Source organism: Schistocerca americana, chromosome 2, assembly GCF_021461395.2.
Source record: "Schistocerca americana isolate TAMUIC-IGC-003095 chromosome 2, iqSchAmer2.1, whole genome shotgun sequence".
Classification (NCBI taxonomy): Eukaryota; Metazoa; Arthropoda; class Insecta; order Orthoptera; family Acrididae; genus Schistocerca; species Schistocerca americana.
In genome coordinates, this window is record NC_060120.1 from 1,097,815,498 (window position 1) to 1,097,837,451 (window position 21,954).

At 39.3% G+C, this 21,954-nt stretch overlaps 1 protein-coding gene across 1 annotated transcript in view; it reads right to left on the bottom strand.

Annotated features, from left to right (window-relative positions):
• Positions 1 to 21,954, bottom strand: part of LOC124594696 (dynein axonemal heavy chain 3) — a 1,186,267-nt gene that overhangs the window by 837,413 nt on the left and 326,900 nt on the right. The window contains exon 20 of the mRNA XM_047133063.1: positions 18,727 to 18,841. Within this exon, the coding sequence (XP_046989019.1) occupies positions 18,727 to 18,841 (115 nt within the window). The remainder of the gene's footprint in view (positions 1 to 18,726; positions 18,842 to 21,954) is intronic.

The following is a 21,954-nucleotide window of genomic DNA, read 5'->3' on the forward strand; positions in this document are numbered from 1 at the left end:
TAGCAACACGAAGTTCAATCTGAAAGCTAGTCAAGCCCTGTACCTTCCATCCACGTGTCTGTCGACAATGTAGCACTTCTGCCTTTCGGTGAGTCATCTCCTTTATTCCTAAATAATTTTTACCTTGACAGCATTTTTTGATACGCCTTCTTGCAGTATCCTAAGAGGAGAAGGAATATTCTACCCAAAATTCTGCTCTCATCTCCCAGTGTAGTATTCAGTCACTTTGTAATTGAGGTCACTGACACACACCATGCAGTGGTACTCGACTCAGAGGTAGCCGTCTCAAATTATTCCGGTGGTCGAACAAACTGGACAAGTGTTAGTGGCATAGTGTTCCTGACTGTCAGACTTTGTGCTAAAGCCTCAGACTAAATTCTAAACCTCTCTGCAGTGTTCACAGAGGTAAGAGCCTGTATCACCACACTATAAATACAGCCGCTGTGATGATAAGACACTTGACAGATACACATGAGATGGAACTCTGTCACTCTCACCAGGAATGAAGCCATCGAGTGTGGAAGCAAAACCCCTTTCATTTTAGGCCACTGAACCTATCTTTGGAGTCTCCCAGCTGACAACATGGAAAGGATAGATTGCTACTCGCCCGACAGGAAGTCAGCTGTGAACAAACACAATGGAAAATACTGTTAAAATATTAAGCTTTCTTATGAAGTCTGTCTTCCAAATAAGAAAACAGACACACATTCACACAAGCTCAACTTATACACTATCTTTGGGCACTGGAGCTCAACTGCAACTGGCAGTTTTATATTTCAGAATGAGAAATTTGTCCAAATTATTAATATTTTAGAAGTTATTTCCATTGTGCCTGTCTGCAACTCAATGCCTCCACTGTGTGGTGAGTATCAACCTATCCTTATTGTCGTTATTCAACCCTGGACTTTCGACTATTTTCTTTTTATTTTCAATGCTGCCACATTTTCTCCACAGTATACCTGCATCATGTGGTTTTAATTCCATGCCCAACTCACCTTGAAGAAGACTATACAGTTATGATGCCAAATATTGGAAGAAAAAAAATTATGTCCCACATTCACATCCAAAAGATGATGCAATGCACTTCTACTTTGTATCTTTTCATCAGTCTTATATCCTCTTCAGTACCTACTCCACTGCTATATACCACTCTTCACCACACACACCACTCTCCCGAATGACCCAGGTGCCAGGCTTAATGCATCACCTACTTGTCATATTTCAGGAATTATCTGTCATAAAAAAAGGTAGAGCCATTTATGAAAACAACTGTTATGCAACAAGCTAAATGTGTATGACCACTGACCCAGACATGTATGATACTGGATGCCAAACTGTGGTTAAAAACTCAAAAAACCCCTCCCTCTCCTCCCACTTTCATAATACGTCATACACAACAACACCAATGAGTTCAACGGCTCCTTCAGTACCTGGTGCCTGTGACTTATGGATACACTGTCCGCCTCCCCTTCACAACCATAATCATCACTTCTGAACTCTTCAGGTCAGATCAGTTCTTTCAACATATCCTCCATTTCTAATGTCACAAAACTGTTCATGTTCACACACATACTCCTACCGCAAGCACAACTGTGAGTAATGCTTTCCTGTATGATATTGTTATTTAAAGTTTCATTTGTGTTCTGAAAGAATTCGATTCTGGCAGGAGGCGAGTGAGTGTTGCACGGAACTGGAGTTCATCTGCTGCAGCGCATTAATTGTTGCCTGCTGGCCAGGGCAAGGATGAGTGCCGCGTGATGCTTCAGATATATAGTTTCCTGGTTAACACTAAGGATGTGTTAACTGTTCTTGTTTCTCTTGAGAGGTGTTGGAGAAAGCTCTATTGAACAATTTGAAGATTTTATGGGAAAAGTATACTCACATTAATATGAAAAGAGTATTGTTTTCTATAAACATCTGCAATGAATATACATCAAAACTAAGGATGTAATTATATAATACTGATCAACAAATTATCTGCCTTTTCTCAAAACTGACTGAAGTTTCTCATAAGAGGAAGTACAAGAGGAAGAAACATGTTAGAGACATGTTCTTGCAATTTGAGAAGTAATGAGTGAATCTGAAAGGAATGTTTTTTGGAACAGATGTTATGAAGTATCCTAGCAATCTTTGTTATTCTGTGGATCAAAGCCATCCATTCAATCATTGGGTGACCACACAAGCACCAAAACGAAAAACTGCAGAAGACTGCAATCATTCTCCTTTTGATCATCACTTTAACATCAAAATGATAAAATACAAGTAAATGAACTACAATTTCTTGACAGATAAAAGGTATTTGAACTTTATGAGATGTCTCAACAATTCCTTATGAAAGAACCTGCTTCACTTTTAGCATTAGTTTATTGTGGGCAGATTGAGCAACAGGTGTTCCAAACAATTGGGGAAAGCTACACTTTAGTAACAGTTTTAAAAAGAGACTTTGGACAGAGTCACATAGTTATTGGCTGATCTTACCGAGATCACTTGATTGCAGAAATATGGAACATGTTAGAAACTTGCTACCACTGGTGCAATAGTCTGTCTGCAAGGCACAGATGCTGGTTTTCTGTAACCCTCCCTCCATCACATTGCTGCTGGGACCCACAAATTGCTTCACCATTGCACTACTATATCTCTGCAGACGCTTCCCATGACACTCCTGCTGGTGTCTCCGTGACATGGCTGCTGACCTACTGCAAGTGCCTCTGCCTCACATTGCTGGTGTCATTATGCAGGTGTCTCTCCATGAAACAGCTGAAACAGCATTCTGGAAACCACATCTGCCAACAGGGATTCCATATAATCCTGTAAAACTAAGAATACTCTATTTGTCTACAACATCTTCAGTGACTTGAGTAATGAGAAATACATTTATACCATACTCCCTGACCTCCACAAGGCATTAAATATAGCTCCACACTGGCATTTAGTAAACAAAATATGAGCTTACCGAGTATCAGTTCAACTTTGTGACTGCATTAAGGACTTCCTTCCAGATAGAAATGAGCATGTAGTTTTTGATTAAGTGAAACTGCCATATGTAAAAATAGCTTTGGAATGATATTAACAGCACATTATAGGGCTTTTCCTGATCAAACACCAGTGCCAATTTCCCCAAGAGAAGCATTGTTCATATATCAACTATTAAATTTCTGTCAACTGTTGGGCTCATATTAGTTTCTCCCATTGACATCTTGCAAAATGACCATAACAGGAGAAACAGAAATTAGAGCCCACACACAGGTACTGAATGTCTCTGTTTATGGATGTCTATACCACACCTTTTTAGAGTTTCTAATACAGCTATCTCCTACACTTACCTTGAAATTTGTGACCTCGACTGTCAATTTCCATTCCACCTGATTTCTTCCCTTCTACAAAATTCTGCAGTTACCTGCCCCTCATATTTTCTTGTGTGGTATCATCTGCCCAACAAACTTCAAACTACAACAACAGGTCAGATTTCACCTCCTAAAGTTATCTTATCTTCTCCTAAATGACCTCAGCAGCAGCATTTCCCTTCTTGTTATAGCTGCGAGCGACCAGCGAGCAGTGCATGGCAGAAAATGGAGATGACAGCCACCAGTTGGGGGAGCCACTGGAGGTATCACTAACAACAAACAGACAGGACAGACGAACAAGTAGGGGATGACAGTCACTACAATCTACCAGAGCACACCACGAGGCAAGCAATCGTGAACTGAGGTGATAAACGTGGTGAGAGAACACCAATGCAGGAATACTCCAAACAACAACAGTATGCATTTCAACACACGGAACTGGAACACAGTATGGCTGAGAGGCACACACGAACTACAGTGAGTGCCAGACTGATGGGGTAGTGCCGCACGGCTCCTAAATACGTGACCGTGAGAAACACGATTGGCCGCAGACTTCACGTAGTACAGAGAGAGGCACACTTGCACGGTGAGACTCGCAGTGCAGGCACGCGCTGGAGCACAGAGACCCCTAGTGGGTATCGAGGTCTGTACCCTCTGGTGCACATTCGACATCTGTGCCTTCTGACACCAGACATCTTGTCCCTTTCCAGTTCCCTAAACAGCAACACCATCACGCACCACTCCTCTCCTATAAACCAAGCTTGACCAACATTTTTTAATATCCCAAAACCTCCACCAAACTCCCAACTTACAGTTCCGACCATGATTCCAACCTGATCCATCAACACTACCTCAAAATCACCCCTTACATGCCTTCCAAGAATTCCTAACATCCAGTGTTGCTTTACAATCCATTCTAAGATCCCTACAACATGAGCTAACCTGTCCTCTGTAGAAGTCCAGGCTCTTTGTTCCCAAAAAACTTATGATTCCACCATTATCCTTCTGGCAGCAAGGGCACTGTGGTACTTGACCAACAGAAGTATGTAAGCGAAGGTCTACACTAGCTGTCTGACACTTCTACATACAGCATTTGTCATTGAGATCCTGTCCAGACCTACGTTTGATCTGGTGTGCACCAAAACCTGTGGTAGGTTGCGTCCTGACCCTCCCCCACTCCCCCCACAAGCTGCTGGAACAGCTTCTTCAAAATGCTGAATGAAGCCCCCAAGCACACATACATACTGAATGGCCAAGGCAATTCTTCTCACCTATTGCTGACATTTTCTTAACAGTTTTCATCACTCACCCTGACATGGAACACAGCAGGTGAACTCTCAATGTTTCAGTCTGAGGCAGCACCTCATATGATCTGTTGTGTTACAAGCATTACAAGATCCCTTTAAGAACTGAAGTGATTAACACTCAACAAATACAGTAATGAGTAGTTCTGGTGAAAAGTAAATTATGAAAGGAGTACAGGTGAAAACTCACTGGACAGTGGAAGCACTATGATGTCCAAAATCCCCATTAACAAAACAGATAACTATTAGCTGTTGAGTGAATCCTTTTTTAGAGCTATAAGAACATGGATAATGTAGCAAACCAGGTGTGTGTGTGTGTGTGTGTGTGTGTGTGTGTGTGTGTGTGTGTGTGTAAGAGAGATAGAGATAGAGAGAGAAAGAGAGAGAGAGAATGAATTTTTAACATTGTGCAATGTATGAAAATAAGGATAAACTGAAATTGTAATGGAATATGTAACCCTGTATCACACCACTCTAACTTATTTATCTATTTTCTAACATATTCCCATTGGACTGTTTTCTTGTCTGTTTATCTTTTCAGTACAAATAACCTCCCAAGGAGCTAGAGATGTGGAGCTTTCAATGTAGCTCAGAAATGCTAACTTGCCTTCTTGTCTGATATGTGGTGAAGGGTACTTTGAGTACCACTGTCATTTTCCCTTGTTATTGTTCCAGTCATGAAAAGTTCTCAAGAAGGACAACTGCTGGTAAACGTCCATGTGAGCTTGCATCACTTTACTTTTTACCTCCATGGTCTTTTCATGAGATATACATAGAAGCAAGCAATTTATTAGTTGTTTCAGGTGAATGAAAGTTGAAATACACCTGAAATGTACCACATTTCTCTGTTGAAACCTCACCAAAATTTTTGAAATGGCTCAAAAAATTTCACACACACAAGACTAAAAAGCAAAAAATAATTATTAAAATGAAAATGTGTTATATACGCTGTCTGACAAAAAAAGTGAGGCACCCAGACGATATGGTCAGATGTCAGTGTAACTTTGTATATGTACACATCACTGACTGGCATGTAAATAGAGTTGCAGCATCCTGTGACAGGTAGAATGGCTACCAGCATGCATTAGTGTTGTTTGCATTTAATGTTGTCATCAGGCTTGTTATGATATATAATGGGCATGAACAGCATCAGATGCTGACTGATCACAGTAGAGGACACACATATGCCATGTACTTTTATGAGACAGCATTCTAAACATCTGACAGGATCTTGAAGAGGTCCTTACTGTTGCCAGCTCATTGAGGTGTGCAATATCTAGATGTTTGGGGCACTTGAATCCGACGGTTGGCCGATATTAGACTGTGCGGTAACTTGTGGAGTATTCACCATCAGTGTTCCAGTTGACCACATCTGAGCACCACAAGGGATGTTCACCGTATTGTGCATTTAAGATTGATTTATATAATGGAAAGACAGCATTTTTGGAAACAGATTTTAAATTCTAAGTTGGTCTCTGACCACAATTTATTGTTTATGAACCGTCTACTGAAACTGAGGAAATCATAGATAGTAGTAAATTAAGGAGATGGGACTGGATAAGTTGAAAGAACCAGAAGTTGTTGAGAATTTCAGAGGGAGCACAAGGCAATGAAAGACTAGAACAGGGGAAACGAATACAGTATAACACAAATGGGTAGCTCCGAAAGATGAAATAGTAAAGGCAGCAGAGGATCAAATACGCAAAATGTAAAGCTTAGAAGAAATCCTTGGATATCACAGGAGATATTCAATTTAACTGATGAAAAGAGAAACTACAGAACACTATCGAAGGAATCCAGTGAAAGGGAATACATAAGTTTAAAAAATGGCATTGACAGGAAACGCAAAATGGCTAGGCAGGAATAGCTAGAGAACAAATTCATATATCACTTGCGGAAAGATTGATACTTCCTACAGGAAAGTTAAAGAGGCCTTTCGAGAAAAGAGAAGGAGCTGTATAAATATCACGAGCTCAGATGGGAAACCAGTCCTAAGCAAAGAACATGATGTATACACAGGCAAGAAAAAAGATTATCGGCTTTTTTCCCTGATTTCCCAGTTAAAAATACACATCTTCCTGGGAGAAAATACACTTTCTTCATGTTAAGTGACAGTGTACTTTCTATGAAGTGTTGGCAGAAGAGTCAACACCATGTTGCTAGAGGAGGCCGAAATGCACACTTTTAAGCTCACGTAGATTGGCGTGAGGTCTGGAACAAGGTAAAGTAATTATCCTATGAAGAAAAGAACGTAGTTCTTGGAATACTTAACTTTAATCCACAATTGGAGAACATCGCTCTTGATGGTACATGTTATATAATCTCAATATAACTGGTAATGGCGCCTTGCAAATAACGTAGCTGAAGGCTATGCTAACTATCGTCTCGGCAAGTGAGAGCGTATTGGTCAGTGTAGCATCGCTAGCAAAGTCGGCTGTACAACTGGGGCGAGTGCTAGGAAGTCTCTCCTAGACCTGCCGTGTGGTGGCGCTCGGTCTGCAATCACTGACAGTGGCGACACGCGGGTCCGGCGTATACTAACGGACCGCGGCCGATTTAAAGGCTACCACCTAGCAAGTGTGGTGTCTGGCGGTGACACCACATTCTATCTGAGCTGTAAAATTTATCAGTGCTCTGAATGATAATGGTTCTATACACTTGTGATGCACCTTTGTCAGTCAATCAAAGTTCACGACACATGACCTCACCAGACAATGGCAGCAGATATTCAGAGCGTAGTCAATCAATAGCAACATCAGTGATAAGTAATACAGACACACAAATAGGAAAAGTTCATCGTTTAAGTTGATATATACATATATCAATAGCTAAGCTTTAATATATAATATTGAATTTTTTTTGTGTGTTTTGCCATTTGAGATACATCAAGCACACATATGCCAGGAAAATTGTAAATAATGATGTAAATGGCTGGTCTTCTGGGCTCAGAGATTTTCTATTTGGCTAGCAATCAACATGCTTTTTAAGTTTTGAATGAGAGTCAAATTCATCGCACATTCTCACAAGTAACATAATTCATCTTGCGTAAAAGGAAATTTATTTTCAAAGTAACACTTATCAAACGGCCTTTCACAACATTTTCCCATGGCCTGTTAGAAATAATTTTGTCTGAGCAGTTGCCACAGAGTGCCAAAAAGTAGGCAATACTGTTTTAGGATGACATACTCTACTAATAACACTTTCATTGCAATCCTGTTTGCAATTTCATGTGTAATGGAGCATCACATGACTGTACACACTGTTCCATGTTATTTGGAGGGACATACAAATTCTGAAGGTGGCAGGGGTCAAATACAGAGAGCAAAAGGCTATTTACAACTTGTACAGAAACCAGATGGCAGTTACAAGAGTTGAGGGGCATGAAAGGGAAGTAGTGGTTGGGAAGGAAATGAGACAGGGTTGTAGCCTATGCCCAATGTTATTCAATCTGTATATTGATCAAGCAGTAAGGGAAACAAAAGAAAAATTTGAAGTAGGAACTAAACTGCATGGAGAAGAAATAATAACTTTGATGTTTGCCAATGACATTGTAATTCTGTCAGAGACAGCAAAGGACCTGGAAGAGCAGTTGAACGGAATGGGCAATGTCTTGAAAGGACGATATAAGATAAACATCAACAAAAGCAAAACGAGGATAATGGGAAGTAGTCAAATTAAATTGGGTGATGCTGTGGGAATTAGATTAGGAAATGAGACACTTATAGTAGTATAGGAGTTTTGCTATTTGGGGAGAAAAATAACTGATGATGGTCAAAGCAGAGAGGATATAAAATGTAGATTGGCAATGGCAAGGAAAGTGTTTCTGAAGAATAGAAATTTGTTAACACCGAGTGTAGATTTAAGTGTCAGGAAGTCTTTTTTGAAAGTATCTGTATGGAGTGTAGCCATGTATGGAAGTGAAACATGGACGATAAATAGTTTAGACAAGAAGAGAATAGAAGCTTTCAAAATGTGGTTCTACAGAAGAATGCTGAAGATTAGATGGGTGGATCACATAACTAATGAGGAGGTTGTTGTTGTTGTTGTTGATGTGGTCTTCAGACCTGAGACTGGTTTGATGTAGCTCTCCATGTTACTCTATCCTGTGCAAGTTTCTTCATCTCCCAGTACCTACTGCAGCCTACATCCTTCTGAATCTGCTTACTGTATTCATCTCTTGGTCTCCCTCTTTGATTTTTACCCTCCACGCTGCCCTTCAATACTAAACTGGTCATCCCCCGATGTCTCAGAACATGTCCTACCAACCGATCTCTTCTTCTAGTCAAGTTGCGCCACAAGCTCCTCTTCTCCCCAATTCTATTCAATACCTCTTCATTAGTTATGTGATCTACACATCCAATCTTCAGAATTCTTCTGTAGCACCACATTTCAAAAGCTTCTATTCTCTTCTTGTCTAAACTATTTATCATCCACGTTCCACTTCCATACATGTCTACACTCCATACAATACTTTCAGAAACGACTTCTTGACATTTAAATCTATACTCAATGTTAACAAATTTTTCTTCTTCAGAAACGCTTTCCTTGCCATTGCCAGTCTACATTTTATATCCTCTCTACTTCAACCATCATAAGTTATTTTGCTCCCCAAATAGCAAAACTCCTTTACTACTTTAAGTGTCTCATTTCCCTATCAAATTCCCTCTGCATCACCAGACTTAATTCGACTACATTCCATTATCCTCATTTTGCTTTTGTTGATGTTCATCTTATATCCTCCTTTCAAGATACTGTCCATTCCGTTCAACTGCTTTTCCAAGTCCTTTGGAGGTACTGAATAAAATTGGAAAGATGAGAAATTTGTGGCACAACTTGAGTAGAAGAAGGTATTAGTTGGTAGGACATGTTCTGAGGCATCAAGGGATCACCCATTTAGTATTGGAGGACAGCGTGGAGGGTAAAACTCATAGGGGAAGACCAAGAAATGAATACACTAAGCAGACTCACAAGGATGTAGCTTGCAGTAGGTACTGGGAGATGAACAAGCTTGCACAGGATAGAGTAGCATGGGGAGCTGCATCAAACCAGTCTCTGGACTGCAGACCACAACAACATCCAGATAATGAATAAAAAATAAGAAAGGAGACAATGGCGCAACATTCATTTCGGAACTAAATTTTACATCTCAAAGTACCCTACTATTCTGCTACTTGGTGACTTTAACATAGGTTTCTTTTTACCATTCTCTGCAATACTGTTATGTAGCATTCCCAATCAGATTTACATCCACACAGCACTGCAAAAAGCTATACATCTTATATCCACCTTTCAAGACTCTGTCCATTCCGTTCAACTGCTCTTACAGGTCCTTTGCTGTCTCTGACAGAATTACAAATTCATCAGCGAACCTCAGAGTTTTTATTTTTTCTGCCTGAACTTTAATTCCTACTCCAAATTTTTCTTCAGTTTCCTTTACTGCTTGCTAAATGTACATACTGAGTAACATCAGCGAGATGCTACAACCCTGGCTCGATCCCTTCCCAACCACTGCTTCCCTTTCATGTCCTTTGACTCTTATAACTGCCATCTGGTTTCTGTACAAATTGTAAATAGCCTTTTGCTCCCTGTATTTTACCCCTGCCACCTTTAGAATTTGAAAGAGAGTATTCCAGTCAACATTGTCAAAAGCTTTCTCAAAGTCTACAAATGCTAGAAACGTAGGTTTACCTTTCCTTAATCTTTCTTCTAAAATAAGCCATAAGTCAGTCACGTGTTCCCATATTTCTATGGAATCCAAACTGATCTTCCCAAAGGTCGGCTTCTACCAGTTTTTCCATTCATCTGTAAAAGATTCGCATTAGTATTTTGCAGCTGTGACTTATTAAACTGTTAGTTCAGCAATTTTCACATCTGTCAACACCTGCTTTCATTGGGATTGGAATTATTACATTCTTCTTGAAGTATGAGGGTATTTCTCTGTCTCAAACATTTTGCTCGCCAGATGGTAGAGTTTTGTCAGGATTGGCTCTCCCAAGGCCGTCAGTAGTTCTAATGGAATGTTGTCTACTCCCGGGGCCTTGTTTCGACTCAGGCCTTTCAGTCCTCAAACTCTTCATGCAGTATCGTATCTCCCACTTCATCTTCATCTACATCCACTTCTATTTCTGTAATATTGTCCTCAAGTACATCGCCCTTGTACAGACCCTCTATATATTCCTTCCACCTTTCTGCTTTCCCTTCTTTGCTCAGAAGTGGGTTTCCATCTGAGCTCATGATATTCGTACAAGTGGTTCTCTTTTCTCCAAAGGTCTCTTTAATTTTCCTGTAGGCAGTATCTATCTTTATGAGACATTTGTATTCCTTGTTGCCTGCTTCATTTACTGATTTTTGTGTTTCCTCCTTTCATCAATTAAATTCATATTTCTACTGTTACCCAAGGATTTCTACTAGTCCTCGTCTTTTTACCTACTTGATCCTCTGCTGCCTTTACTATTTCATCCCTCAAAGCTACCCATTCTTCTTCTACTGTATTTCTTTACCCCATTTGTGACAATTGTTCCCTTATGCTCTCCCTGAAACTCTGAAAAACCTCTGGTTCAGTCAGTTTATCCAGGTTGCATCTCCTTAAATTTCCACCTTTCCGCAGTTTCTTCAGTTTTAATCTGCAGTTCATAACCAATAGATTGTGGTCAGAGTCCACATCTGCCCCTGGAAATGTCTTACAATTTAAAACCTGGTTCCTAAATCTCTGTCTTACCATTATATACTCTATCTGACACCTTCTAGTATCTCCAGTATTCTTCCATGTATACAACCTTCTTTTATGATTCTTGAACCAAGTGTTAGGTATGATTAAGTTATGCTCTGTGCGAAATTCTACCAGATGGCATCCTCTTTCATTTCTTACCCCCAATCCATATTCACCTACTACGTTTCCTTCTCTCCCTTTTCCTACTATCGAATTCCAGTCACCCATGACTATTAAATTTTCATCTCCCTTCACTACCTGAATAATTTCTTTTATCTCATCATACATTTCATCAATTTTGTCGTCATCTGCAGAGCTATTTGGCATATAAACTTGTATTACTGTAGTAGGCGTGGGCTTTGTGTCTATCTTGGCCACAATAATGCGTTCACTATGCTGTTTGTAGTAGCTTACCCGCACTCCTATTTTTTTAATTCATTATTAAACCTACTCCTGCATTACCCCTATTTGATTTTGTATTTATAAATCTGTATTCGCCTGACCAAAAGTATTGTTCCTCCTGCCACCGAACTTCACTAATTCACAATCTATCTAACTTTAACCTATCCATTTCCCTTTTCAAATTTTCTCATCTACCTGCCCGATTACGGGATCTGTCATTCCATGCTTCGATTCGTTGAACACCAGTTTTCTTTCTCCTGATAACGATGTCCTCTTGAGTAGTTCCCACCCGGAAATGCGAATGGGGGACTATCTTGCCTCCGGAATATTTTAACCAAGAGGACGTATCACCATTTAACCATACAGTAAAGCTGCATGCCCTCGGGAAAAATTACAGCTGTAGTTTCCCCTTGCTTTCAGCTGTTCTCAGTACCAGCACAGCAAGGCTGTTTTGGTTAGTGTTATAAGGCCAGCTCAGTCAATCATCCAGACTGTTGCCCTTGCAACTACTGAAAAGGCTGCTGCCCCTCTTCAGGAACCACACATTTGTCTGGCCTCTCAACAGATACCCTTCCATTGTGGTTGGACCTACGGTACACCCATCTGTACCACTGAGGCACACAAGCCTCCCCACCAACAGCAAGGTCCATGGTTCATGGGGAAGGAATGGAATGTAGGCGAATTAAATCAGATGATACTAAGAGAATAAAATTAGGAAATGAGACACTTAAAGTAGAAGATTAGTTCTGCTATTTGGGTCAGTAAATAACTGGTAAAGGCTGAAGTAGAGAGGATATAAAACATAGAAGCAGGAAAAGCATTTCTGGAGAAAAGAAATTTGTTAACATCAAGTATAGATTTAAGTGTTAGGAAATCTGTTCTGAAGGTATTTGTCTGGAATACAGCCATGTGTGGAACTGAAACACGTATAGACATGAACTGAAACAGTATAGACAACAGTATAGATAACAAGAGAACTCAAGCTCTCAAAATGTGGTTTCACAGAAGAATGCTGAATATTAGAAGGACAGATCACATAATTAATGAGGAGGTACTGAATAGAACTGGGGAAAAGGACATGCAGCTTTTCTGTGTGGTTAAATGATGATCGCACACTCTTGGGTAAAGTATTCCAGATGTAAAATAGTTCCCCATTTGGATCTCCAGGTGGGGACTACTGAGGAGGATGTCATTATCAGGAGAAAGAAAACTGGCATTCTATGGATCGGAGGGTGGAATGTCAGATCCCTTAATCGGGCAGGTAGGTTAGGAAATTTAAAAAGGGGAATGGATAGGTTAAAATTAGATATAATGGGAACTAGTGAAGTTTGGTGGCAGGAGGAAAAATACTTCTGGTCAGGTGTATACAGGATTATAAATGCAAAATCAAACATGGGCAATGCAGGAGTTGGTTTAATAATTAATAAAAAAAATAAAAGCGCGGATAAGCCACTACAAACAGCATAGTGAACGCATTATTGTAGCCAAGATAGACACAAAGCCCATACCTCAGTGGTGGAAGAGTCCTGCAGACAATGGAAGGCTTCAGATAGATAGCCTAATGGTAAGACAGAGATTTAGGAAGCAGGTTTTAAAATGTAAGAAATTTCCAGGGTAGATGTAGACTCAGACCAAAATCTATTGGTTATGAACTGTAGACTAAAACTGAAGGAACTGCAAAAAGGTAGGATGAACTGAAAGAACCAGAGGTTGCAGACATCTTCAGAGGGAGCATTAGGAAACCATTGACAAGAGCAGGGGAAAGAGATATAGTAGAAGAAGAATGGGTAGCTTTGAGAGATGAAATAGTGAAGGCAGCAGAGGATCAAGTAGGTAAAAAGACAAGGGCTAGTAGAAATCCTTTGGTAACAGAAGAGATAATGAATTTAATTGATGAAAGGAGAAAATATAAAAATGTAGTAAATGATGTAGGCGAAAAGGAATAAAAACAACTCAAAGATGAGATCAAAAGCATGTGCAAAATGGCTAAGCAGGGATAGCTAGAGGACAAATGTAAGGATGTAGAAGCATGTACCACTAGGGGTAAGATAGATACCACCTACAGGAAAATTAAAGATGTCTTTGGAGAAAAGAGAACCATCTGTATGAATATCAAGAGATCAGATGGAAAACCAGTCCTAATCAAAGAGGGGAAAGCAGAAAGGTGGAAGGAGTAAATGGAGGGTCTATACAAGGGCGATGCACGTGAGGGCAATATCATGGAAATGGAAGAGAACATGGATGAAGATGAAATGGGTGATATGATACTATGCAAAGACTTTGACAAAGCACTGACAGACATAAGTCAAAACAATGCCCCAGGAGTAGACAACATTCCGTCAGAGCTACTGATAGCCTTTGGAGAGCTAGCCATGAAAAAATTCTTCTGTCTGGCAAGCAAGACGTATCAAACAGGTGAAATACCCTGACTTCAAGAATAATATAATAATTTCAATTCCAAAGAAAGCAGGTGCTGACAGCTGTGAAAATTACTGAACTATTGGTTTAGCAAGCCACTGTTTCACAATACTAACACAAATCCTTTACAGAAGACTGGTACAAGCCGACCTCAGGAAAAATCAGTTTGGATTCTGGAAAAATGAAGGAATATGTGAAGAAATACTGACCCTATGACTTCTCATAGAAGATACATTAAAGGAAAGGCAAACCTACATTTATAGTATTTGTATACTTAGAGAAAGCTTTTGACAATGTTGACTGGAATAATCTCTTTCAAATCCTACACGTGGCATGTGCAAAAGACTATTTACAATTTCTACAGAAATCAGATGGTAATTATAAAAGTTGAGGATATGAAAGGGAAGCAATGGTTGAGAAGTGGATGATACAGGGTTGTAGCCTATCCCAAATATTATTAAACCTGTGTATTGAGCAAGCAGTAAAGGAAACAAAAGAAAAGTTTGGACTAGGAATTAAAATCCAGGGAGAAGAAATAAAAACTCTGAGGTTCGCCAGTGACATTGTAATTCTGTTAGAGACAGCAAAGGACTTGGAAGAGCAGTAGAATGAAGTGGACAGTGCCTTGAAAAGAGGATATAAGATGAACATCAACAAAAGCAAAATGAGGATAATGGAATGTATGCAAATTAAATCAGGTGATGCTACGGGAATTAAATTAGTAAATGAGACACGTAAATTATTAGATGAGTTTTGCTACTTGGGAAGCAAAATAACTGATGATGGTCAAGTAGGGAGGATATAAAATGTAGACTGGCAATGGCAAGAAAATATTTTCTGAAGAAGAGAAATTCATTAACATCGGGCATAGATTTGACTGTCAGGAAGTTCTTTCTGAAAGTATTTGTATGGAGTGTAGCCATGTATGAATGTGAAACATGGATGATAAACAGTTTAGACAAGAGCTTAGAAGCTTTTGAAATGTGGTGCTAAAGAAGAATGCTAAAGATTAGATGGGTAGATCACGTAACAAGTGAGGAGGTACTGAACAGAATTAGGGAGAAGAGAAATTTGTTGTAAGACCTGACTAGGAAAAGGAATTGGTAGGCAGGACACATTCTGAGGCATCAAGGAATCACCAGTTTAGCAGTGGAGGGAAGCGTGGGGAGTAAAAGTTGTAGAAGAAGACCAAGAGATGAATACACTAACCAGATTCGGAAGGATGCAGGCTACAATAGTTACTAGGACATGAAGAGGCTTTCACAGGATAGAATAGCTTGAAGAACTGCATCAAACCAGTCTCAGGACTGAAGACCACAACAACAACAACAACAACAACAACAACAATGAGGGTTGGAAACACTGGGCAGTAGAGTGGGGTGGGGGATCCCCTGACCAGAGCGGGCATTGCAGGAACATGGTAGTGCAATAAACTCATACTCAGTGTCCAGTTGCCTGAGGGATGTCAGTAAGAAATCTCTCCAAGTGCAAGCTACACGCTGATGTCTGATTCCTACTTGCAGAAGGAATAACACCTATCGAAATTTTTTTGTAAATCAAATTGGTTCATCATGAGGGTTTTGTGATCAGACCATGTATGTTTAAGTGGTGTAGGGAGATTAGTGAAGGCAGAATAAAATGTTCATGACAAACAAAGGACCTTCAATTTTGACTGATAAGTTGGTGTAAAACATCAAGGAAGCCATTTGTGAAGAGCACAGATTGACAATGGATGAAATTTCTGCAGTATTCCCACAACTTTCCAGAACTCTTATATGAGGCATGCACAAAAACTATGGGATAACATAAACTGTGAACAATGTGGCTCCCAAAACAGGGTGGCTGAGACAGAATGACAGTCATCACAGTGGCATCACACCAATTCCCCATCTGCCAAAAAAATTTAAAACCACAATTTTGGCCAAACAAATGATCGCCTTAGGGTCTTGAGGCAGAAAAGGTATCATTTTGGTCGAATTTATGCCTCAGAAGGAGACATCACTGAACAACAATATAGTGCGACCCTAAAGAAACTCATAAGGAACATTCATAACAAAAGAAGGGCAATGCTGAAGAAAGGATTGTGCTTGTTGCACAATACTCATCCTCACACAGGCTTAGCCATTAAGGTGCTCTTGGGCTCATTTGATGGGATGTTTTGAACCAATATCCATATTCCCCGGATTGGGTGACTTTTGATTACCATCTTTTCACCTCCTTGAAGGCACACATAAGTGGAATTAAATTTTCAACTGAGGAGCAGGTGAAGAAAGAGATTATGAAGTGGTGGAAAGAGATGGTGGGAGAGTTCTTTGAGGAGCAAGCTTGTGCCACAGTTCATCACATTCACTAACTGTCATGGTGATCATGTAGAAAAATAGTCCACAAGTGTATCAACAATGTCCTGTAATTTCTTTTTCAAATATACTTTTTCTAAAAAAAAATAAAAAATCTAGGCCACTTACTTTCTCAACATGCAGCGTATATTCAACTCTTATACGTATATTATTCTTAAACATTGAATGTGGTCTTAGTGCAAAAAAAAATGTGCAACAGATATTGTACATTAATATGATTGCCCCTTCACTTCACAGAGGTAATGTTTAAAGTTGTCTTTAGATGTTAATTTTATCTAGTTTTTTTCTTTCTGTATTTCTCAGGCTCAATACAGCTTTTAAAACAGCCACTGAAATAATTTGGCAAACTACAGGAAAACAGGGAAGGAAACTATACTAATCAGGGATTTATTAGGAGAGTTGTTCATAATTCTTGGTCAATGTACAAAATACTGATATATGAATTTGAATCAAACGATGAAAATCCAGGATGGAATGTAACAATATTATGAAAAGAAAAGTTGCTGCCACCATAAAGCAGAGATGCTGAGTCGCAGATAGGCACAACAGAAAATAAATAAGCTTTTAGCCAACAGGACTTTTGTCAAAAATAGACAACACACACATGTGCGCGCGCGCGTGCACACACACACACACACACACACACACACACAAAACATGACTGGCAGCAGAAGCCATACTCACTGTGTGGGAGTTGTGTTTGCGTACGTGTGTGTGTGTGTGTGTGTGTGTGTATGTGTGTGTGTGTGTGTGTGTGTGTGTGTGTGTTTGTTTGTTTTCTATTTTTCACAAAGGTCTTGTTGGCTAAAAGCTTGTATTGTGACAGTCTTTTTGTTGTGCCTATCTGCAACGCATAATCTCTACTATATGGTCAGTGGCACGTTTCCTTTTCGTAATATTGCTGATCTATGGATTTATAATTAAAGTCAGAAGACAAAGAAGATTTATACACCTAAAATGCTAGTGTTAAGCCATATTACAATCCACATTTAGTAAGTCACCAGTAACCCTCCATTTCTGATTGTTTAAAGAAATGAACTCCCATGTATAAATCAACTTCAAACCGGATGAGTATAGACCAGTTTTTCAAGAATCTCAATGTTTATGAAAGCGTATCTCTTGAACTATGAACTGTACAACAGCATAACTTTGGTGGTACATTCAGTGGTGTATGAAGATCCTGCCGGAGAAATGTGTTGCAAATACAGTCAGTAGTAAAGAATTAAAATGTCATGCTTATGCTAGAATTTTACTGTATGATAAGTGAAAATGCAGTATGTCATAAACTATGTTCCTTTGATTAATTTGTGTGTGATTGTGTGTGTGTGTGTGTGTGTGTGTGTGTGTATGTGTGTGTGGTGTTGGGGCTGGAGGTAACTGTGAGAAAGAGTTTAAAAAACTGAAGTTTACAACATTATGAGAAGGAAATTTGCTACTCACCATATAGTGGAGATGATGAGTTGCAGATAGGCACAACAAAAAGATTTTCACACTTAAAGCTTTCGGCCAATGGCCTTTGTCAACAATAGACATACATACGCACACACACAGTCATGAGACTCAACTCACACTCACACACACGACTGCAGTCTCAGGCAACTGTGGTTTCAGTTGCCTGAGACTGCAGTCATGTGTGTGAGTTGCATGTGTGTTGAGTCTGTGTGTGCGCGTATGTGTGTCTATTGTTGGCAAAGGCCATTGGCTGAAAGCTTTAAGTGTGAAAATCTTTTCGTTGTGCCTATCTCCACTATATGGTGAGTAGCAACTCTCTTTCTCACAATATTATTAAACTTCCATCCTGGATTTTCCATTGTTTGAAAAACTGAAGTTTATTAGAAGTTGTTAAGCGCTCTCATTCTCAAATATTCGTCGACCTAAAGGCATACAGACAGTTTCTAACATCAATACTTGATATACTGTGCTACACCGTTAATGTAAGATTATACCTCTTAATGTGTAGATTAAGGAGAATTTTAAATTTTTGAATTCAGTCATAATTATATAAAATACTCAAAATGAAATGTTTGTCGTCCCTGGAGGCCATCAGATAGGCAAGTTAGAACTGGCACCCTGTTACTTTTCCCGCTGTTACTAATATAGATTTCTCACAACATAGTTCTATTTGGCATATAGTAACTTGTTTGTGAACCACCTTATAAATATTTTTATGTAGTAACTAAATGTAAACATACCATGGACGTCAATTACAATGAGGGCACAAATTGTGACTCTTGCTCCAGGTTTCAGTTTCCCTCGAACAACACCAACCATTTCTTCTATCTGTCGATCACTCTTTATTTTGTAATCCTTTAAAAAAACAAAGTTTAAAAATAATCATTTAGTCTGAATCCAAAACACATGAATCTTTTATTAGTTTTTAAGTTTATTCTAAAGAGGACTTGAGGAAGAAGGCATACAGTAGACTGGACTATTGAGCAAACAGGAGGAGTAAGATCCATGTCCCAGTGCTCATTGCACCAGTAAAGAAGGTTAGTGGAATTGTCTAGCTGAATTACAACTCATCACATGGATAACAACACATTAATTATTAGTAACAATTCCTGCCATTTAATATTTCAGTACTTGGGAGTTAACCACTATGTAAGGGCAGGTATTAGTGGCATTTTGAATCTTTTCATTACAGAGATTTATTGTTTGAAGATAAAATTTATCAGTCTTTTGTATCAGATAATACTTAACATGAAAAGTTATTAAAAACTATTTTCATGTAAATTGTGTGAGCACAACTGGTAACTTCCAATCTATTCTTTCATTACTATCTTATAAGGGAGTTATCAAAAGTTATGATCACAGTTGCAGCTGAGTTGTACTTTGTATGAATATGTTTTGAGGTGCTGATTACAAAAATGTATACACTAAGCCAATTACACTGTAAGATACAAAGATGCAATATTCCACTCACAGTGGACCATAGTCAACATATTGTGACTTTAGTAAGTGTAATCATCACGAAAAATGTTCCTCTAGCTAGTGTAGTTATTTGCATTTTATACTGTGGGTGACACCTGTCACAATGTATCGAAGATCCGAGTGACATGTAGGGGAACCAGACAGACATTACGCACAGGAGCCAGGAAACCAGTATAATGGTGATCCTTGTCCCTGTTGCACCAACGTCGGCAGTTAATTTATCTACTTGTGGTGTTACTAATTGCATAGCGCAATATGTCACTCACAGTCAGCAGAATCATGTGATAATGAATCCTCCAAATATAGTGAGCATTATTGTTAGCCATTACCAACACAAAAGAAGATTCACAGAAAGTACAAAAGAAGAGAAATGCAGATGCATTCATAATCAATGTGATAGATGAAACAGTGGCAACCACTGGTAATAATATAGCTCACAAAAATATAACAGACTACTTCGGAGACTAAGACTATACAGACCAAGACTTGTCTGATTGCGAAGAACTTGTAAATGATCCAGAACCCGATAAGTGACGAAGATTTCTTATGAAGTGATGGAAACCAGTTGTCTGTTGATCTGCCAAGCCCACTGATGAGGAAAAAATAAGAGGAGAAAATTGGTTTCCAGGATTCTGAGAAAATTAAATGATTAAGCTTCAATATGGTGCAGAAACAATATCATATGGTGCAAGACAAACATCACCTATGAAAGAGAGGAAGGGCAGTGCTCAAAACTTCACACGCTTGGTAACCTCGTACTGCAAAATTCATGTTGGCGAGAGCTGTTCAAGGCACTAATGTTAACGGCAGAGATACTTGTGCTTGGGGTTTGGAAAAGGTCTGAGAAATAGGAGTGACTCAGTTCACTGGATCTCTCTGGATAGGTTGCAAGGTTTACACAGACACATCATCTTAGCTAATGGGCAAAAACAGAATGTGTAGCCACTGAAGCCTAGAATGAATACAGATGGTGGCACAAATGAAAGACGTGGCGAGTTTTGCAAGGAGGTAATGTCCTTAATGAAAACCACGAACATATATAGGTGTACAATATCGATCAATGTGGTACATGGAAAGAATTTCAGTCATCACAAACTCTGCATACAGAGGGAGAAAATTTGGTAAGAAGTTTGGTGCAGAGTGATTATGCAACAAATCATTCTTAAATCATCCAACCGATTATGTCAGCAAGTGGATGTGTGTTTCCAAAGATGCTGGGAATTTACCAGGAATCTAGAGTAATGCAACACATGCAGAAACCACACAGTCTAATTCAAGGGATATTTTTTAGACTGATGAGGCACATTTTACTCTGCACTGTGGCATGAGTGCCCAGAATTGTCACATACAGGGTTCTAATACACCACATGTTGTGTAGGAACACCCACTGCACTCAGCCTGTGTAACTGTGTGGTGTGATTTGACAATCTCATTCATTCTCAGTCCATTTTTCTTCAAGGAGATGACACGTTGCAGGCCTGTTAGGTGTACATCGACATCTGGGCTTTATAAGGTCTTCCTTGTGCAACAAGTGATTCCAGCTTTTTTTAGAATACAACCGCATCCACAACACAATTTTCAGGCAACTGGAGTGACATCACATGTTGCTTGCCGGGTGATAGAATTGCTTTGAGGAATCTTCCATAATGACCACATCATCTCTAGGCAATTTCGAGATGAATGGCCTTACAGATGCATGAACCTAAATTGATGTGATATTTGGCAGTGGGGTTATCTCGAAGACCAGAAGCAGTGTGTTGCTGAGTCAGGAGATGATATTAAACACACAATGTAAATTGTGACTGTATCTTAAGAAATGTGCCAGAACCACAATTACCACGTGTCTGAAAGTTCCTCCCCTTTTGCTGCACCCACACCACATTCTGACTGCTTATAGTGCCATATTCTTACCTGGTGGTAGAAAGTGGAACTGTTAGTTTTACACAAATAATCTGCTCGTGCACTGATTAATGAACATATCTATGATGTTCTGGAGGCCCACACTGCAGCTCTCTTGAACACCATCAGTTTAATCATAACTACCTGGTATATGGACAGTGGGATAATACAGTAGGGCCATGTAGTTGATACTAAAACAATTCAGTAGTGGATCAGTATAGAGTGGAAAAGAAAATAAATGTTGATAACTACAAGTGATGGGCTTAGTGCAGTTGGGTCCCTCTCATCGTGTAGGTAAGTGCTGGTCAGTTAGCAACTCATGCAGCAGTATCCTTGATTGAATTTTCCTTCAATACAAGATTTAAGCTGTTTCACTCCCTCTCACACACGGATCTGAGTGACCTGTCCTTCCTGTTTAATCTATCCCAAAAAAACACACCACCTAGCACCTCCTCTATGTGCTGAGTAGAAAATCAATTCTTTCCATTTGTTGTAATCCCATCCTGGACTTCCCATTGTTTAAATGTTGTAAAACATTTGATTTTAACATTCATTTTTAAGATTTGCAAATTTCAGTAATATAAATTATC